Source organism: Hyperolius riggenbachi, chromosome 1 (assembly GCF_040937935.1).
Source record: "Hyperolius riggenbachi isolate aHypRig1 chromosome 1, aHypRig1.pri, whole genome shotgun sequence".
Taxonomy (NCBI): Eukaryota; Metazoa; Chordata; class Amphibia; order Anura; family Hyperoliidae; genus Hyperolius; species Hyperolius riggenbachi.
In genome coordinates, this window is record NC_090646.1 from 305,327,022 (window position 1) to 305,348,212 (window position 21,191).

A 21,191-nucleotide genomic window follows, 5' to 3' on the forward strand; every position below is an offset into this window, starting at 1 on the left:
CCTGAGTCCTGGGCTGGCGTCATCAAAGGACGCTCATTCCTGCCCAGCGTCTGCGAGTGTGTACTGTCTGCCTGCGTAGCTTGTACAACCCAAGAGGGAGCCACAAAATCCGGGCAGCAAACAGACAAATACTTATACAGCGCTTTTCTCCTGGCAGACTTAAAGTGCCAGAGCTGCAGCCACTAGGACACGCTCTATAGGCAGTAGCAGTGTTAGGGAGACTTGCCTAAGGTCTCCTGCTGAATAGATGCTGGCTTACTGAACAGGCAGAGCCGAGATTCGAACCCTGGTCTCCCATGTCAGAGGCAGAGCCCTTAACCATTACACTATCCAGCCACCCTGGATACAAGCGGAAGCTGAAGGAAGGAGCCACCAAAAAAATAAAATAAAAATAAGGGCAAGGGCATCCACCATCTTAAGGGTATCCAATACCCAGCCCCACTCATCTCCTCCCACAGACACATGGCCTGGGACTGAGAGACTTACTCCTGCGAGAGTCTTGGTGGAAATGGCCCAGAGCCTTCAGCCTGAAGGGAGCCGACAGAACAAATGATGGCCTGAATGTGAGGGATCATTGGCAAGCCTCATTGCTCTGTAGTACAGTCTGGTGTTATGATTGGGGTCTAGTGGGGAAAGGGTTTCCCAATTATCCTCTCCGCTGATCTGATGACCCTCTGATGCTGGCTCCTCCGACCGCAAAACATAGAAGTCCTGGATGGATTTACAGAAAACAGATTAGATGGTTGCGGAGTAGAAGGACCTTAGAAGTTTGTGGTCCATAATTAATGTCAGTGTTAGAGATTTCTCAGAATTTTACTACTTTCTCATTTTTACATTTTTTCCCCCTTCTTCTAGATGGGATGCTTTTCACAGCTACAGTGACAGATTTCCTTGCAATTGATGCAGTTCTTTATCGTAGTCTTGGGGACCGTCCAGCTCTAAGAAGTGTTAAACATGACTCCAAATGGTTCAAAGGTAAGCACTAACAAGGGTTTTTAAATAGTTATTTATCACCAAAGTATTAAAAAAAAATAAAAAACCCTACCTCCACGTATTACACTATTGTAGTTTTCATCTCTGCTACTTTCATTAGTTTGAAGTTATATAGCAAATAAAATGCTCAATAGTGATGAGCACAAGTTTCACATAATCGTAATTTTGCATCGTAATTTACAATAACGATGCAAAAATTGTAATGCTAAATTTTAGGGTAAAATCATAATTTATATTGTTTGTAAACGTAATCAGGTTACTGATTCCCTTCCACCGGGAAGAGTAACGCTGTCCCTGCAAAATGCCATATCTCCGTGCAGGGACGTAGCTACTACGTCCCTTCCCACTTGCCCTCCTGCGGTCGTTACCGCCGCTAACCGTTAGCTGTGAGATCAATGAATGGGAACACAGTTCCCATTCATTGATCGAACTCCCCGCATGAATGACCGCCACCGTCTAAGAGATGGCGTCGCCGTTCATAAAGGATGATACTTAGACATCCATACATTACTTCCTCTATACGTAGTAATACTACTCATAGGGAAGCTATGTGCGAGGACATCTTGTGGCCAAATAGTAAAATTGCATCTCAAATCTTTTTTTTGAAATAGAAAAAACTATTTTTACTTTTTAAATTGACCCCTTACCCCCACACTCCCCAATAGGTGCCCCAAAAATGTTTTTGTAAAAAAAAAAAAGTAATAAAAATAGGTACCTAAGGGACTGAACTTTTTTAATATGTATGTCAAGAGGGTATTACTGTTACTTTGTAAATTATGGGCTTGTAATTAGGGATGGATGCAAAACTGAAAAAATGCACCTTTGTTTCCAAATAGAATATTGGCGCCATACATTGTACTAAGGAAAAATTGTAAACATTGCAGTAACCAGGACAAATGGGCAAATAAAATGTGTGGGTTTTAATTACAGTAGCATGTATTATTTTAAAACTATAATAGCCGAAAACTGAGAAATAATGAATTCCATTTTTTTCTTATTTTTCCTGTTACAACACATTTAGAATAAAATAATTCTTAGCCAAAAGTACCCCCAAAGAAAGCCTAGTTGGTGGCAAAAACAACCAAGATATATATTATTTTTGTAACGATTGTGGAATTCTCTCTGTGGTCAGCGCACAGGACGTGCGCTGACACTGCGGAAATCCTCCACAAGCATATAATTTGAGAGAACCCAGCAAAAGGTGCAACGCACCTGTAGAGGGAAATTCCTGTCGGCAGATGGAGCTGTGGAGTGCAGAGGAACTGATCCTCTGCCCTGCCACAGACGCCAGACAGGAATTGTACGAAGGGAAGAAACGCAAGGCAAGATAGCCCTGAAAGAGAGAGAGCAAAGCGACAGAGGGTATGTGTGTCCACCAATCTAGTCACCACCCTGCGACGATGAACACACAACCATGAAGATCAGGTGAGAAAGCAATCGCAAGAGATGGCGATTGCCAACAGCGACACAAGACCGAATAAGCACAGATGAGGAATGTATGTATGTCCACCAATCTAGCCGCCAACCTGCGACGGTGGACACACAACAGAGGAAACCAAGTGAGAACGCAATCGCAAGAGAAGCGATTGCGAATGAGAATGAGCACAGGGACAGAATGTATGCATGTGCACCAATCTAGTCGCCAACCCGCGACGGTGCACACACAACAGCAGAAACAAAGTAGGAACGCAATCGCGAGAGAGGCGATTGCCAGAGGTGACACAAGGCTTAAGCAAGACAGGGCACGAGAGTAGCAAAGGCACAGCAAATCATACAATGAGAAGATAAGGAAAATACCAAACGCTAACTAAACGCAAACACCGCACTCATTCGCAACAGCGAACGCGTTTACAGCGCGGTCTCCACATGTTAAGCACAACAAAGACAAGCACGCCTAACTAACCCCCGCCACACAAACACGAAACAGAGAACGCGAGCGCTTGCTTAACGGTTACCTCACCGAGCCTACAGCAAGCGTTCGTATCAGACAAGACAGACAGACGGACGGGAAGTAGAATAGGAAAGATCCACTGCTCTATCCGCCAGAGCGAGTGCAATCCAGGTAAAGTAACAGAGCTAGCAGGAACCACTGCTCTTACCGCCAGAGTGAGTGCGATCCAAGTATAGAAACAGAGTTAGCAGGATCCACTGCTCTTACCGCCAGAGCAAGTGCGATCCAAGTAACACAGGGCGACGAGATAGCTGGTAGCAACCACTGCTCCAGCTATACTCCAAGAAAGCAGATCAGAAGGATCCACAGCCGCTACCGCTAGAGGCTAGTGCGATCCTAGCAAGACAAACAGAGGAGATAACTGGTAGCAACCGCTGCTCCAGCTATACTCCAAGACAGACAGAACGATTTCCTGACGACCACCGTTTGCGACAGGACAATCGCAACATTGAGGCAATACAGACAAAACAGATAAGCAGGCTAACTGCACTAGAGAAGCTGCCTAGTGCAGTCCCCAGAATTACTCTAAACTAACTATAACAATCCAACAGGAAGTCTGACACTCCAGGAGTGATTTAACAAACCGTTATGACCAGCAAAGCCTTCTGGTCAGCAGAAGGTCTTTATAGTGCCAGCCCTCAAAGGAGACAGCTCGGTAATTTGCAAGTATGCAAATCCCTCAGCAAAGCAACTCTGAAAGTTGCAAGATGAAGCCAGGTCTCTTTTCCAGAGACCTGCATCTCTCAGACATAAGGAATGGTCAAACAGCTGTCTGCCTGTGCAGCCAGCTGAGCGGATCATTACAGTACCCCCCCTCTAGGTACGGATTCTAGACGTTCCTCACAACTGGTATCTCCACAAAACTCTAACTGAAGACTCATGAAGGTCGGGACAGCCCGACAAGGCCCAATTCCAGAGTTAGTCCGCCCGAAACTGACCTCATCGGAAGCAGAAGCCACCGAAACATGCCCATCAGTACTACAAGTCTCAGTGTAACACCCATCAGGACTGTGAATGCCAGGGAAGAAGCCATCGACACCCTCCAGACAATACCCACCACCTTCCAGGGAGCGTCCGAAAACCCCAAACCTGCCACAATACCTGTTCGACGTGTCTCTTTCAAAACAAAAGCCACTGTTGATCCTGTCCAGGGTACCAAGCAAAATCTCTCCTGGAATCTCCCAAAACCCTTTGGAGCTCTGCAGAGATCCCAAGAGGCCAGAACGCTCACCAGGCTCACATGGAGAACCGCCAAGAACCCCTATGGAACCAATGATTATTCTGGATTCAGAATTACCCGGACACCCATCAAGATCAGGACTTTCAGGGACCACTTCTGGGCATGCAAACAGGCAGGCAATATCAGAGCATGTCTCCGCCGAGGAAGCATCTGAGCATGCTGGTAACCGTGGCATACTTGGGCTTTCTGGGTCACAGAGCACATTGGGGTACACCAGCACAGGAGAAACCTCAGGACATGTCGGGGAACTGCCAACCTCAGAGTCCGACACGACAAGACCAAATCCAGGACCGGGCAAAAAATCATCACGAGTAGAGGCCACAGGTACTGGTCTTTCAAAAGAAGACTCTGACTCAAATTCAGAAATCTCTGTGACAGTAATATCATCATTGACTACACATGAGTGAAGCTCCACCAGAGCTGCAAAGGTAGTCGGCACAACAGCAATGCCCACTAAAGTGGGCAAAACCTCAGATGGATCTGGGGGGCAGGGGGTATATCCTAGAAGTTCTGCACCCTTTAGGAGGGACTTGAAAACCTCCAAAACATCAACTAAGACCTCAGAAATGTCATTTTCCAAGTTTTCTATGAAGGGTTCTAAACTATCCATGTTACAGGGCTGAACATTAAATACCTCCTGCAGGCAGGGCAGATGTCCCAGGAATGGTTCCACCATAAGCTGAGACTGGATTTCATCATCATGAGCGGGATGTACAGGAATATTTACTGGAACACACACTGACTCCCGAACTTCAATCTCACTGCACCCAGAATTCTGCGTAGCAGTCAAACTAGCTTGCAACTCCGAAACTGCAGAAAAACAGGTGAGTGTAGTAGCAATACCTAGACGAGCCTCTAGGGACACTGCAGGAGATTCTAAGCAAGGCCATATTGACTCATCCAGAGTACAGGGTGCAGAATCAGCATTTTACTCAGAACAAGAAAGGGACTCACAAATGTCAGTGCGATTGGAAATCATGTTTTCATTCATGGTACAGGGCAGGTTCATAGAAAGCTTCTCTGGACAAGGCAAAGAAGCTTCAGCATCAGATTCGCAAAACCGAAGTGCTGTCTCACTCTTAGATTCGGCTAACAATGTCGAATCCGAGGAGTCAGAACGCAAAACTTGCGAATCCAAAATCGCTTTAGGTTGTGAAACTGACGCTTCCATAGCGCAAACCTCCGCGATTTGTGGAGCAGACTGTAAGGCGTTCAGGACAGAAACACTGCAGCAACTGTCACCAGGCAACGGGCCCTTACAGGTGTGAACATGGTGAGACAAAGATCCATTTGCAGAAAAAGGAGCGACAACAGGAGAAACTTTATTAGACATATTAATTTTACTTTTGATGCTGCATAGTTTAGGACTTTTTCCCATAGCAGGATCATAGATGGAAGATCTTAAAGATCTGTTTTTAGATGACAAAGGATCCCGCATATCTTTGAGAGAAATGACACATTCATGTTGATCACACTTTGCAGGAACATCTGAGAAACAGGCATTAGATCGCATAGATTCAAACTGCACACAGTCAGGAGAGAATCTTTCAGGATTCGCACAGGAATCCACCACAAAGGTACACCCATTCATCTCAGATCGCACGGTGTCTAAACTCACATGCTTTACCCCAGGAAGGCAGGAACAATCATCCGATAACGATGAATAAATTGATTGGTGTGTGTGCAACTCATCCAAGATCATCTGCCAGACAAACATCACTGGATCCACAAAACATTTGTCACACTCATCAGAATCTATCAAATCGTACATAAAATCGAAACATTCATTCAGAACCTCTTCGCTTTTTGCGATGTAAAAATCGCAAAAGGCCTTCCAATCAAAGTCAAATTCTTCCACCAAAGCCCCAATTTCCCATGAGGCAAATGGCGGTTCAAACAACCCTGTAACAAGGTAATCTTTATATGGGTTGGAATCTGGAACTTGCACAGATTTTTTAACTCCTTTAATATAGAAAATAATCTTGCCTATTAAAGGACCCACAAATGCTTCTGATTGGGGCGAAAAACCCTGACACGGAGCAACATCATTGTCAACATCTATAGGAAACATTTTATTTAGATGTTTGTGTTTCTTAGACTTTTCTTCTTTAACAACTTTGGATGGCTGCTGTTTAGAACCTGAAGTGGCAACAGAAACATTGAACTGATTGTCACACTGCATGGTTTTGTATGGAAGGGATAGATCAGCTGACTTATTAACAGCTACTGACTCAAACAGAGCAGGTGGTAAGCTAGGCAGCTTAAACCAGTGAGAGAAGATCAATGTAAGAAATTGATACAGATTATCATTCCAAGAATTGTCTTTTAATACATTATAAGCCCAGAAGAACAGATCCCCTTGCAAGAGCACATAGGCAAACTAGAGAGCTGACGTGGACGGATCAGTAATCTGAAAGGTGGGATTCAGGCACAATCTCACACATTCAGAAGGGAATTCCGCCTTGGTCTCTGAATTTAGCCTTTTAAAGCTCTTAAAGACATAGGACCCATATGCAACAAAAGTGTACAAATCGGAAATTCCCTCTACACTGGGAATTTCGGTTTGGCTGGTCATACTGTAACGATTGTGGAATTCTCTCCGTGGTCAGCGCACAGGACGTGCGCTGATACTGCGGAAATCCTCCACAAGCGTATAATTTGAGAGAACCCAGCAAAAGGTGCAACGCACCTGTAGAGGGAAATTCCTGTCGGCAGATGGAGCTGTGGAGTGCAGAGGAACTGATCCTCTGCCCTGCCACAGATGCCAGACAGGAATTGTACGAAGGGAAGAAACGCAAGGCAAGATAGCCCTGAAAGAGAGAGAGAGAGCAAAGAGACAGAGGGTATGTGTCCACCAATCTAGTCGCCACCCTGCGACGATGAACACACAACCATGAAGATCAGGTGAGAAAGCAATCGCAAGAGATGGCGATTGCCAACAGCGACACAAGACCGAATAAGCACAGATGAGGAATGTATGTATGTCCACCAATCTAGCCGCCAACCTGCGACGGTGGACACACAACAGAGGAAACCAAGTGAGAACGCAATCGCAAGAGAAGCGATTGCGAATGAGAATGCGCACAGGGACAGAATGTATGTATGTGCACCAATCTAGTCGCCAACCCGCGATGGTGCACACACAACAGCAGAAACAAAGTAGGAACGCAATCGCGAGAGAGGCGATTGCCAGAGGTGACACAAGGCTTAAGCAAGACGGCACGAGAGTAGCAAAGGCACAGCAAATCATACAATGAGAAGATAAGGAAAATAACAAACGCTAACACCGCACTCATTCGAAACAGCGAACGCGTTTACAGTGCGGTCTCCGCGTGTTAAGCACAACAGAGACAAGCACGCCTAACTAACCCCCGCCACACAAACACGAAACAGAGAATGCGAGCGCTTGCTTAACGGTTACCTCACCGAGCCTACAGCAAGCGTTCGTATCAGACAAGACAGACAGACGGATGGGAAGTAGGATAGGAAAGATCCACTGCTTTTTCCGCCAGAGCGAGTGCGATCCAGGTATAGAATCAGAGTTATTCAGTAAAAATGGTTAAGCGCTCTTCTCTGCCTGTTCCTTCTTAGACACAGCAAATATGTCATATAATGAAAAAGCCCCCCCTTCGGGGAAAGACTCACCAGACTTCTAGGCCTCCAAGGCCAATGCTCGCATTTGGGGTATTGGCCACCCTGCAGCCTCTCTGGCAGTCCTCTCTTGGCTATTCCCAGTCTGTGTAAGCAAAAAGCGGATTCCACATCGCGTAAAAGCGTACCAGTTTATTTTTTAAAAAAGTTAAAAACAGATCAGTGGTGTATAACCACTCATTGGGTCAGAAAACTTCATCAAAAATGAAAAACACAGCCAGCCCCTTGTTTGACAAGCTACCTGATTCCAGGTACAGGGGTATGCAGAGATGAGATGCACTAAGCTGGTGACAAGGCGCACACCTCTGTCATTTAGCGTCCCTCTCCGCAATAGCTTACTGGCTAGTGCTCTAAAAGATACCGAGCCTGCTGCAAGGGGCCCCTGAGGAGTTGCTAGGGCAACGAAACATTGGGCGGAGCCACAGAGTGACGTCATAGCGCACGACGCTCGCTGGACGCGGCGGGATTGACTGTGTGCATACAGTGGTTATACACCACTGATCTGTTTTTAACTTTTTTAAAAAATAAACTGGTACGCTTTTACGCGATGTGGAATCCGCTTTTTGCTTACACAGACTGGGAATAGCCAAGAGAGGACTGCCAGAGAGGCTGCGGGGTGGCCAATACCCCGAATGCGAGCATTGGCCTTGGAGGCCTAGAAGTCTGGTGAGTCTTTCCCCGAAGGGGGGGCTTTTTCATTATATGACATATTTGCTGTGTCTAAGAAGGAACAGGCAGAGAAGAGCGCTTAACCATTTTTACTGAAGAACTTTATTTTGATGGTTGCACGCATCTAGGAAGAGCGCTCCTACATGATAATTATTATATGAGCAAGGACATTATACATGTGGTTACTGCCTGCTATTGTGTTTTACTTAGAATTTAGCACCTGTAATATGAATGTTTGATGAATGTTTGATTCATTATCTTTTATATAAAACATTTTTTAGAGGTGACCTATATAACATCTGACTCAGCATATGAGCGCAGTATCAGGGTGCTGTAATTGTTGTGAATAGAAACAGAGTTAGCAGGATCCACTGCTCTTTCCGCCAGAGCGAGTGCGATCCAGGTAAAGTAACAGAGCTAGCAGGATCCACTGCTCTTACCGCCAGAGCGAGTGAGATCCAAGTAAGACAGGGCGACGAGATAGCTGGTAGCAACCGCTGCTCCAGCTATACTCTAAGAAAGCAGATCAGAAGGATCCACAGCCGCTACCGCTAGAGGCTAGTGCGATCCTAGCAAGACACACAGAGGAGATAGCTGGTAGCAACCGCAGCTCCAGCTATACTCCAAGACAGACAGAACGATTTCCTGACGACCACCGTTGGCGACAGGACAATCGCAACAGAGAGGCAGATACAGACAAAACAGATAAGCAGGCTAACTGCACTAGAGAAGCTTCCTAGTGCAGTCCCCAGAATTACTCAAAACTAACTATAACAATCCAACAGGAAGTCTGTGCCGATTTGCATAATTTTTTTTTGTTACAAGCAGATAGCACTTTGCTAGCTGCTTGTAACTTCCGATCGCCGCCGCTCGCGGCCGATCCGCCACAATCCGCCGCGCCGACCCGCCTCCCCCGCTCTAGACCCCTTGCGCAACCTGGCCAATTAGGGCCAGGCAGCGCTGAGGGGTGGCCCGGGATTCCCTATGACGTCCCGACGTCATCCCGCCCCGTCGCCATGGCGACCGGGGAAGCCCAGCAGGAAATCCCGTTCTGGACGGGATTTCCTGCTTACTCCGATCACCGGAAGCGATCAGAGTGGCTGAAGAGCTGCCGCTGCTCAGCGGCTATCATGTAGCGAGCCCTCGCTACGATTTAAAAAAAAAAAAAAAGTGCTGCGCTGCCTCCTTGCCGGGGGAATTAGACCGGCAAGGAGGTTAATAGCAAAAACACCTTGTAGTATTTGATAAAATCAATGAAATCAATAAAAATCAATAAAATGCCAAGGATGTTTTTTAAACTGTCATTTTTTGGAGTTTAACCACTTGCCGACCGCCCACAGCCGATGGGCTGCGGCAAAGTGAAGTGGTGCGCAGAACGACGGCCTAAGGCCCATCGCCCATCGGCCGCAGTGCTGGCGGGTTGTTAACCCCTGATCTGCCGCGTTAGAAGCGTATAATACGCATTGTAATTTATACAAAGCATATTATACAGGCTGCCTCCTGCCCTGGTGGTCCCAGTGATTGAGCATATTATACAGGCAGCCCCCCTGGTACGCACAGAAGCACACTGATCCTGCCCCCCCTGCCCACTGATCGCCCACAGCACCCATCAGACCCCCCCCCTGGCCACCCCCCAGACCCCTGTTTGCACCCAATCACCCCCCTAATCACCCATCAATCACCCCCTGTCACTATCTGTCAACGCTATTTGTTAGGTTAGGTCCTAAACTGCCCCTGGGGGCTCCTGATCACCCCCACACCCTCAGATCCTCCCCAGACCCCCCCCTATACCCCCCCCCCTGTGTACTGTATACATCTATCCTCCCCTCTAATCACCCACTAATCACCTGTCAATCACCCATCAATAACCCCCTGTCACCACCTGCCACTGCCACCCATCAGATCAGACCCTAACCTGCCCCTTGCGGGCACCTGATCACCAGCCCTCACCCTTAGATCGCCCATAGACCCGCCCTCAGATCACCTCCCAAGTGCAGTGTTTACATCTGTTCTCCCCTCTAATCACCCACTGATCACCCATAAATCACCCCGTCACCACCTGTCACTGCTACCCATCAGATCAGACCCTAATCTGCCCCTTGGGCACCCAATCGACCTCCCACACTCTTAAATAGCCCCCCAGACCCCCTCTGATCAACTCGCCAGTGCATTGCTTGCATATATTCTCCCCTGTAATCACCTACTGATCACCTATCAATCACCCCCCGTCACCCCCTGTTACAACCTGTCACTGCTAGCCCTCAGATCAGACCCTCATCTGCTGCTTGCGGGCACCCAATCACCCGCCCACACCCTCAGTACGCCCTCAGACCCCAGCCCTAATCACTTTGCCAGTGCATTTCTTGCATCTATTCTCCCCTCTAATCACACCCTGATCACCTATCAATCACTCCGTCACCACCTGTCACAGCTACCCATCAGATCAGACCCTCATCTGCCCCTTTGTGGGCACCCAATCACCCGCCCACACCGTTAGACCCCCCCGATCACCTCCTTAATATTTTTTGGGGCCCTATCTTTAACATGGATCTAGTCAAAAAGAATGTATTGCGGTCTTATTGGTCTACGCACCCAATACATCACATGCCCATGTTCTCTGCTGCCATGTCCAGGTCACAATTTGAGAACATCCTGCGCTTCCTGCACTTCAGTGCCAATACAACCTATCATCTAAGAGGCCACCCTGCTTATGACCGGTTCCACAAAATTCGGCCCCTCATAGACCACCTGTCATCAGCATTTGCAGATGCTGAACAGGCATTTTTAGGCATTTTGTTTCTAGACTACTCCTCACGGTTTTGGGCCCCTAAAATGCCAGGGCAGTATAGGAACCCCACCAAGTGACCCCATTTTAGAAAGAAGACCCCCCCAAGGCATTCCGTTAGGTGTATGATGAGTCCATAGAAGATTTTATTTTTTGTCACAAGTTAGTGGAAAATGACAAAAAAACAAAAAAAAGAATAAAAATCAATTTACGCTAACTTGTGACAAAAAAATAAAATCTTCTATGAACTTACCATACTCCTAACGGAATACCTTGGGGTGTCTTCTTTCTAAAATGGGGTCACTTGTGGAGTTCCTATACTGCCCTGCCATTTTAGGGGCCCTAAACCATGAGGAGTAGTCTAGAAAACAAATGCCTCAAAATGACCTGTGAATAGGACGTTGGGCCCCTTAGCGCACCTTGGCTGCAAAATAGTGTCACACGTGGTATCGCCGTACTCAGGAGAAGTAGTATAATGTGTTTTGGGGTGTATTTTTTCACATACCCATGCTGGGTGGGAGAAATATCTCTGTAAATGACAATTTTTTGATTTTTTTTTACACACAATTGTCCATTTACAGATATATTTCTCCCACCATGGTGGGCATATGGTTAGGCATTAGCCACCACCTGTACATGATGCCTGCATATGCCCGAGCAAGGGCGCCTTATTGACTCCTCTATAGAACTGTAAAGGATCTTTATTTTTTCCTATATCTCTTCTGGCTGATGCCTTGGAAATGAGACACTCCACTTGTTCTATCTTTTAACCTTTGCTACTTAGCTGGGGCCAGGTTCACCTATAGTATGGCGGCTGTGACGCATCTTATTTAGCCCAGCCGGGGCCCTGTCTGGCCACCTATTACAGATGCTTCTGGCTGTGCTAAAGAACTTGCAAATGAAGTTGTCATCTATTAACTTGACTGCACATTCTAATCTATACTATACACAGAGCCAACTTCCTAATCTTTGCATTGCCTGTTGCCTGCTGCACTATTATTAGAGTTGTTACTATTCATTAAGTGTTGTATTGTAAGCTACCGTTCGGAGTGAAGCCAAACTGAATTCTTGACATGCAAGTTACTCTTTGGGGTTTTGGGTGTAAAGTATTCTCATGTTGGGAGGGAGGGGGGGAATACAGGGTGGGTTTTTAGGGGACTTATAACTGCATCATGCTGGTCAGAAGTTACTCTGCCGTGGGGCTCTACCCGACTGTTTCATATGCCCTTTATACACCTTAGCTATGTCTAACAATCAAAGATTCTCTCTCCTTACGTGGAATATGAGAGGTCTAAACAAAATTAAGCGCTCACTCATCTTTAATTATTTAAAACAACATAAACCTCAGGTCTGCTTATTACAGGAAACGCACCTTCAGGGTAGCCGTATCCTAACAGCTAAGAAACCCTGGACTGCGGCGCATTACCATGCTACATATTCCTCCTACTCCAGGGGAGGAGTATGTATACTTATTAATAAAAACCTGACATATGAAACCCTTGAGGTTAAGATAGATCCTCACGGCAGATTTGTATTATTGCATGCCAATTTTAATAAAATCGAGAATGTAATTGCTAGTGTGTATCTCCCTCCTCTGGCCGATTCCACTGTCCTTTATGATCTTATGCTACTTATAGCTAAATACCCATCAGCCAAGGTGATCGTGGCTGGGGACTTTAATCTTACAATGCAGCCCTCTGATAGAACCCCTGCTGACATGGAGCAGACATTCACCGGATCTTCGCAACTAGGCGGACGCTTTTATCTTAACTGATGCCTGGAGGCGGAAACACCCATCGGCACAAGGTTTCACCTGTCAATCCTCAACTCATCACACCATGTCCAGACTGGATCACTTTTTTGTGTCCCAAGACGTGCTCCCGCTGCCGGGGACTTTGATCGCCTTCCCTGGGCCATATCAGATCACGCTCCCATCATGCTGTCTTTGGCCACGGGGAATGCGAGGTCCCTCACCACATGGAGAATATCTCCTTACTAGATCCAGGATGAGGTGGTGTGGAGATACGCTTTTCAGGCGGTCTTACACAGCCATGGCACGCTTTTCGGACATTCAGCGGAGAAACAACTTGCCGGTGAGACGCTTGATATGTGATAGCCCGACTCGCTGGAATTCGACCCTGCTCATGTTCTCTCGCCTGCTAGAACAGGAGAAACCCGTCACCCAGTACCTGTACAATTACAGTAAAAGGACACAATCTGGGGAGATGGGGATGTTGTGGCATAACAACTGGACACTGATGCGAAATGCATGCAGGCTTAAGCGGCCGTTTGAGGAGGTGACCAACCTGGTGAGTCGCAGTGAAGGCACCATCAGTGACTTGATCCCGTACGCGTACTTCCTGGAGCGTACCGTGCGTAGAGTGGTGGATCAAGCTGTGGAGGAACGTGCAGAGGAACAGTTATGGCAGGAACAGTTGTGGGAGCAATTTTCATCAGAACCAGATGTTTCATCAACACTTGCGGCAGCACAGAGGGGGGAGGAGGAGGAAGAATCGTGTGGGGAAGAGGAGTCAGACTCGGATGATGAGGAAGGTGTTTCTTTGGAGGAGGAGGAGGCGGCGGCAGAAGAACAACTGCAGCAGGCGTCGCAGGGGGCTTGTGCTGCTCAACATTCCCGTGGTATTGTTCGTTGCTGGGGGGAGGAGGAGGACTTACCTGACGTCACTGAGAAAGAGAAAGAGGAGATGGATAGTACGTCTGGATCCAACTTTGTGCAGATGGCGTCTTTCATGCTGTCCAGCCTGTTGAGGGACCCCCGAATAAAAAAAAACTCAAGGGGAATGACCTGTACTGGGTGGCCACGCTACTAGACCCTCGGTATAGGCACAAAGTGGCGAACATGTTACCAACTCACCTGAAGGCAGAAAGGATGCAGCACATGCAGAACAAGCTGGCAAGTATGCTTTACAATGCGTATAAGGGTGATGTCACAGCACAACGCAATAAAGGTACCACTGCCAGTAATCCTTTTCCCATGTCCACGCAGGCGAGGACAGGAAGCTCCAGCGTTCTCATGGTGATGTCGGACATGCGAACATTCTTTAGTCCAACGCCTCGCACTAGCCCTTCCGGATCCACCCACCACCAACGCCTGGACCGGCAGGTAGCCCATTACCTGGCCTTAAGTGTGGATGTAGACACTGTAAGCAGCGATGAACTCTTGGACTACTGGGTGTGCAGGCTTGACCTGTGGCCAGAGCTGTCCAAATTTGCCATCCAACTTTTGTCTTGCCCTGCCTCAAGCGTCCTGTCAGAAAGGACCTTCAGCGCAGCTGGAGGCATTGTCACTGAGAAGAGAAGTCGCCTAAGTCACAAAAGTGTTCAGTACCTGACCTTTATTAAAATGAATGAGGCATGGATCCCGGAGGGCTACTGCCCGCCCGAAGACTAAGTCAGTCCCCATACACACAGCATCTCTGCCTGCACGCCATGTGACTGGCTGCCTGCCCCAAGACTAAGTCACTCCCCAGTGCCACACAGCATCTCCGCCTGCAGGCCGCTTGCCTTCTCCGCCACCACCAACAGGGTCCAGGACTCCAGGCGGATTCCTGAATTTTTAGGGCTGCTGCTAGCAGCGGCCGCTATACTTATTTTTCTGGTGCATGTACATGCCTGCCTAATTTTTCTGGCTGCACTGCAGCTGCAACAACAAAACAAAAGGCATGTACATGTGCCTATTCCCCTTCGTGATCATTACCTTGCCGCGGTAAAGGGGCTTGCGTATCACAATGAAGCAATGACTTCCGGCTATATGAGTGTCACACCAAAGATAATAAGGTCGTTGCTCCATTGTGGACAGACCAAATTTGATCAGCTGGACAGTTACTGTTGTTCTATCATTCAGCTACCACAGCCCGGCGACCATATGGGCTTGAGAACCGCTGCGGCCTGCACTCTCGCCATGGTGCGCACCAGTCCAGCACGGCCATCACTACACAAACAGCAGTTTGCGGTGCGTTACACAGTGAGTTTGGTGTGTCAGTGTGAAGCAGTACTCTAATTACACTCCCTGATTGATGTATACACATGCAAGATGTTTTAAATCACTTCAGGCCTGCAATTTAGCATTCAATGTGATTTCTGCCCTTAAAACGCTGCTTTGCGTAAAAACCAGATTTTTCCCCGGGACTTTTGGCATGTATCCCACTCCGCCATGCCCAGGTGTTAGACCCCTTGAAACATCTTTTCCATCACTTTTGTGGTGAGCTTAATTTTTTCTATTTTTCAAAGTTCGCCTCCCCGTTGAAGTCTATTGCAGTTCGCGAAAGTTCGCGTGAACCGAACTTTCGCGGTAGGTTCGCGAACCGAAAATCGGAGGTTCGGGCCATTTCTAGTGGTGAGAGTTCACTTTAGGCCACCCGGAGGCCAAACAAGGAACTGCAAGTCCTTATAATATTATTCACAGGCCCCCTGCTGGTGGATGGTGACTCAGTCTCTTTTAAAGCTCCTCTGGAAAGACGCGTTGATGCGGACTTAAAAAAGTTTTATATGAATGCAGGAGGTACTTACCGATCTGGAATTGCATTAACTTCCTTAGCAAAGGCTATTAAAGCGTGGACTCAAAATATAGAAGAGGCTGTCAAGTCGGATGTTGACAAAGAGCAGATTATTTTGGCTTTACAAGATTTCAAAGTTACAGCGGATTTTGTGGGGGAGGTCTGTTTTGACTCTGTCAGAGCATCGGCTAGGTCAATGCTATTCTCAACTACGGCAAGAAGAGCGATGTGGTTAAAGCCATGGTCGGCTGATCTGTCGTCAAAACAGAATTGGGTGTAGATCCCCTACGATGGTAAATTGTTATTCAGTCCGAAGATGGACGCAGCTATCGCCAAGAAAACAGGCGGCCGTTCAGGCATGATACCAAAGGATAGAAAGTATAGATCTCATAAGTTTAATCAAAAGTTTCAGCAACAAAATCACTTTAAAGACTCAAAATCCTACAAGCCAGAAAGGCAATATAGGCGCAACTGGAAGAGCACGCAATCATCTCTGGCAAAGACTGTGAAATCAACTACCAATAACCGACAACCACAGGAAAAATCTTTTTGAGGGTACGTCCATCCATGCTCAGCAAGTAAGGGCCCGATTAAAGTTATTCAGGCGAGTGTGGATGGAGAAGGTGCAAGATCCCTGGACTATAAACACCATAAGCCAGGGACATCGTTGGCTATTCAAAAGGGCACCGAAGACACGTTTTATAAAGATGGATATGCCAAAAACTCAAGAGAAGAAAGATTGTATGTTTCATTATTGACATCCCTCATATCTCAAAATGCGGTGGAGGAAGTACCAAAGGGACAAAGATACAAAGGCTTATGTTCAAGAATCTTTCTTGTTTTCAAGAAGACGAAAGGACGGAGACTGGTTATAGACCTTAGGGGCCTCAATTAGTGTTGGGCGAACATCTAGATGTTCGGGTTCGGGCCGAACAGGCCGAACATGGCCGCGATGTTCGGGTGTTCGACCCGAACTCCGAACATAATGGAAGTCAATGGGGACCCGAACTTTTGTGGTTTGTAAAGCCTCCTTACATGCTACATACCCCAAATTTACAGGGTATGTGCACCTTGGGAGTGGGTACAAGAGGAAAAAAAAATTTAGCAAAAAGAGCTTATAGTTTTTGAGAAAATCGATTTTAAAGTTTCAAAGGGAAAACTGTCTTTTAAATGCGGGAAATGTCTGTTTTCTTTGCACAGGTAACATGCTTTTTGTCGGCATGCAGTCATAAATGTAATACATATAAGAGGTTCCAGGAAAAGGGACCGGTAATGCTAACCCAGCAGCAGCACACGTGATGGAACAGGAGGAGGGTGGCGCAGGAGGAGAAGGCCACGCTTTGAGACACAACAACCCAGGCCTTGCATGAGGACAAGAAGCGTGCGGATAGCATGCTTTGTACCACCATGCAGTCATAAATGTAATAAAGATAAGTGGTTCAATAAACAGGGACCACGCGGCAACGCTAACCCAGCAGCAGCACACGTGATGGAACAGGAGGAGGCGCAGGAGGAGAAGGCCACGCTTTGTGAGACACAACAACCCAGGCCTTGCATGAGGACAAAAAGCGTGCGGAGAGCATGCTTTGTACCGCCATGTAGTCATAAATGTAATAAAGATAAGAGGTTCAATAAACAGGGACCACGCGGCAACGCTAACCCAGCAGCAGCAGCAGCAGCACACGTGATGGAACAGGAGGAGGCGCAGGAGGAGAAGGCCACGCTTTGTGAGACACAACAACCCAGGCCTTGCATGAGGACAAAAAGCGTGCGGATAGCATGCTTTGTACCGCCATGTAGTCATAAATGTAATAAAGATAAGAGGTTCCATAAACAGGGACCGGCAACGGTAACCCAGCAGCAGCAGCAGCAGCAGCAGCACACGTGATGGAACAGGAGGAGGCGCAGGAGGAGAAGGCCACGCTTTGTGAGACACAACAACCCAGGCCTTGCATGAGGACAAAAAGCGTGCGGATAGCATGCTTTGTACCGCCATGTAGTCATAAATGTAATAAAGATAAGAGGTTCAATAAACAGGGACCACGCGGCAACGCTAACCCAGCAGCAGCAGCAGCAGCAGCACACGTGATGGAACAGGAGGAGGCGCAGGAGGAGAAGGCCACGCTTTGTGAGACACAACAACCCAGGCCTTGCATGAGGACAAAAAGCGTGCGGATAGCATGCTTTGTACCGCCATGTAGTCATAAATGTAATAAAGATAAGAGGTTCCATAAACAGGGACCGGCAACGGTAACCCAGCAGCAGCAGCAGCAGCACACGTGATGGAACAGGAGGAGGCGCAGGAGGAGAAGGCCACGCTTTGTGAGACACAACAACCCAGGCCTTGCATGAGGACAAAAAGCGTGCGGATAGCATGCTTTGTACCGCCATGTAGTCATAAATGTAATAAAGATAAGAGGTTCCATAAACAGGGACCGGCAACGGTAACCCAGCAGCAGCAGCAGCAGCAGCAGCACACGTGATGGAACAGGAGGAGGCGCAGGAGGAGAAGGCCACGCTTTGTGAGACACAACAACCCAGGCCTTGCATGAGGACAAAAAGCGTGCGGATAGCATGCTTTGTACCGCCATGTAGTCATAAATGTAATAAAGATAAGAGGTTCCATAAACAGGGACCGGCAACGGTAACCCAGCAGCAGCAGCAGCAGCAGCAGCACACGTGATGGAACAGGAGGAGGCGCAGGAGGAGAAGGCCACGCTTTGTGAGACACAACAACCCAGGCCTTGCATGAGGACAAAAAGCGTGCGGATATAGCAGCAATGCTTTTTGCCGCCATGCAGTCATAAATGTAATACAGATGAGAGGTTCAATAAACAGGGACCGGAAACGCTAAACCATCCCAGATGTTCATCGGTCATGTTACTTGGTTGGGGTCCAGGAGTGTTGCGTAGTCGTTTCCAATCCAGGATTGATTCATTTTAATTTGAGTCAGACGGTCTGCATTTTCTGTGGAGAGGCGGATACGCCGATCTGTGATGATGCCTCCGGCAGCACTGAAACAGCGTTCCGACATAACGCTGGCTGCCGGGCAAGCCAGCACCTCTATTGCGTACATTGCCAGTTCGTGCCAGGTGTCTAGCTTCATGCCCGGTTTCAGGTCCAGCGGTGCCAGCCACAAATCCGTCTGTTCCTTTATTCCCCTCCAAATTTCCTCCCCTGTGTGCTGCTTATCCCCAAGGCAGATCAGCTTCAGCAACGCTTGCTGACGCATGCCAACAGCTGTGCTGCACTGCTTCCACGATCCTACTGCTGCTGGTGCTGGGTTAGCGTTTCCGGATGAGGTACAGCTTTGAGATGCGTTGGAGGAGAAGGAGTCAGAGAGGTAGGTGCTGCTGTTGTTATCCAGTGGGAGGGACGGCGGTGCAGCTGTTTGCGGCGTGGGCAACACCCGCGCCGTAGCAGGTGAGGAATCACTGCCAGGCTCCACAAGGTTCACCCAGTGCGCGGTAAGGGAGATGTATCGACCCTGGCCGAACGCACTTGTCCAGGTGTCAGTGGTGAGGTGAACCTTGCAGGCAACGGCATTCTTCAAGCTTCGGGTTATTTAGCTGACCACGTGCTCATGCAACTCAGGCACTGCAGAGCGCGCAAAGTGGTAGCGGCTGGGAACCACGTAACGTGGGATGGCCACTGACATCATGCCCTTGAAGCTGTTTGTCTCCACCACTCGATATGGCAGCATTTCGCAGGCCAGAAGCTTGGCTATGCTGGCTGGCTGTTACTGCCACGGCCCGCGGGTCATTTGCTGGCAATTTCCTCTTGTGCTCAAACATCTCAGAGACAGACAACTCAACCGTAGCACTGCACACCGAAGGGCTGTTGGTTGTTGTGTTTGATGAACACTGGGAGACCTCAAGAGCACTAGTCCGGAAAGTGACAGTGTCAGCATCGTCTGATGTTTGTGAATGTTGTGAACCACGCAATGGCTGGGCTACTGCTGCTGCTGAGGCGGGTCTGGTGGTGAGTCTGGTGAACCCAAGGGAGGCAGTGTTGCTGGTGGTACGGTGGTACCCTGTCCTGCCGCGTTTGCCCACAGAGTGGGATGTTTGGATAGAATGTGGCGGCTCATGCTGGTGGTGGAGAGGTTGTTAATACTTTTCCCCCTGCTCAGGCGGGTCTTGCACACCTTGCAAATCGCCATGGTAACATCCTCAGTGCAGTCTTCAAAGAAAGCCCAGACTTTAACTGGCTGAGGACTCGGACCTCGTGCGTGATGTGCTGGTGCTGCTTAACCCACTGCTGGACGCTTGAGAGGTCATCCAAGTAATTATCTGGTCCTGTTCTTTTGGATCTGTGAGGGTTGTTGTCCTGGACAACATGGGCAGTATTGAGTGGGTTTTCTTGGGTGCTCCCCTGTGGCCTGTACGTGAACCGTCAGGGGAAACACCTCTTCCCTTGCCCCTCCCTCTTTCACCGGATTTCTTCCTCATTTCACTTAAAGTACACGCTGACTGGCAGCAGTACAGTGGCAGTACAGAAATGCTATACAGTGGTGGGTGAGCGGTGTACCACTATTGTCAGCAGTGACACAGAGCACAATGCTATACAGTGGCGGGTGAGCGGTGTACTACTGTTCCCAGCAGACACAGAGTGGAAGTAAACACAATGCTATATAGTGTGGCTGAGCCGTGTACACAGAGTGGCATTAAACACAATGCTATATAGTCTGCTATATAGTCACCCCGAACAGGGTGATGTTCTGCAGAACCCGAACAGTGGCAAACACTGTTCGCCCAACACTACTGGGAGGGATCGCAGATTTTAGTACCTAAACACACGATACAACATGTTTTCCGGGGTCGGACTCTGAGGCACATACAGATGGTCCCGATCATCATCCTCATCATACAACTCTTCTCCTGAGTCTGACCCACCCACCACCTCTGCCACCCCAACATCCCCAGACACAGACCCCTCATCGTCCTCAACATTAACTTGGGATGCTGGCCTGAGCCAGACCTCCTCCTCCACATCAGGCCCCATCATCTCCTCAATGGCAGCCCTCATTAATCGCTCTGGCGACGGACTGATGGACACAACGTTCTCCTCCGGGGAGGGCTGCTGCTGACCACTGGCTGCTGGGGTGGATGTTATAGCTTGCGTGGGGCGTTGGCTGTTGCTGTTGTTGGGAGTGCTGCTCACAGCGGAGGTCTCTGGGGAACTCATGTTGAGCTCATATAGTGGTTGACGGTGAGTGGAGTATTACTGATCCCAGCAATATACACACTGACTGGCAGAGTACGCAATGCTATATAGTGTGGCTGAGCGGTGTACACAGAGTGGCAGTAAACACAATGCTATATAGTCTGGCTGAGCGAGCGGTGTACTACTGTTCCCAGCAGAATCAGAGTGGCAGTAAACAAT

General features: G+C 48.2%; 1 protein-coding gene across 1 annotated transcript in view; it reads left to right on the plus strand.

The window, feature by feature from the left end:
- Positions 1–21,191, plus strand: part of LOC137509098 (semaphorin-6B-like) — a 729,870-nt gene that overhangs the window by 182,442 nt on the left and 526,237 nt on the right. Inside the window, exon 4 of the mRNA XM_068233804.1 lies at positions 856–975. Coding sequence (XP_068089905.1) covers positions 856–975 — 120 coding nt within the window. The remainder of the gene's footprint in view (positions 1–855; positions 976–21,191) is intronic.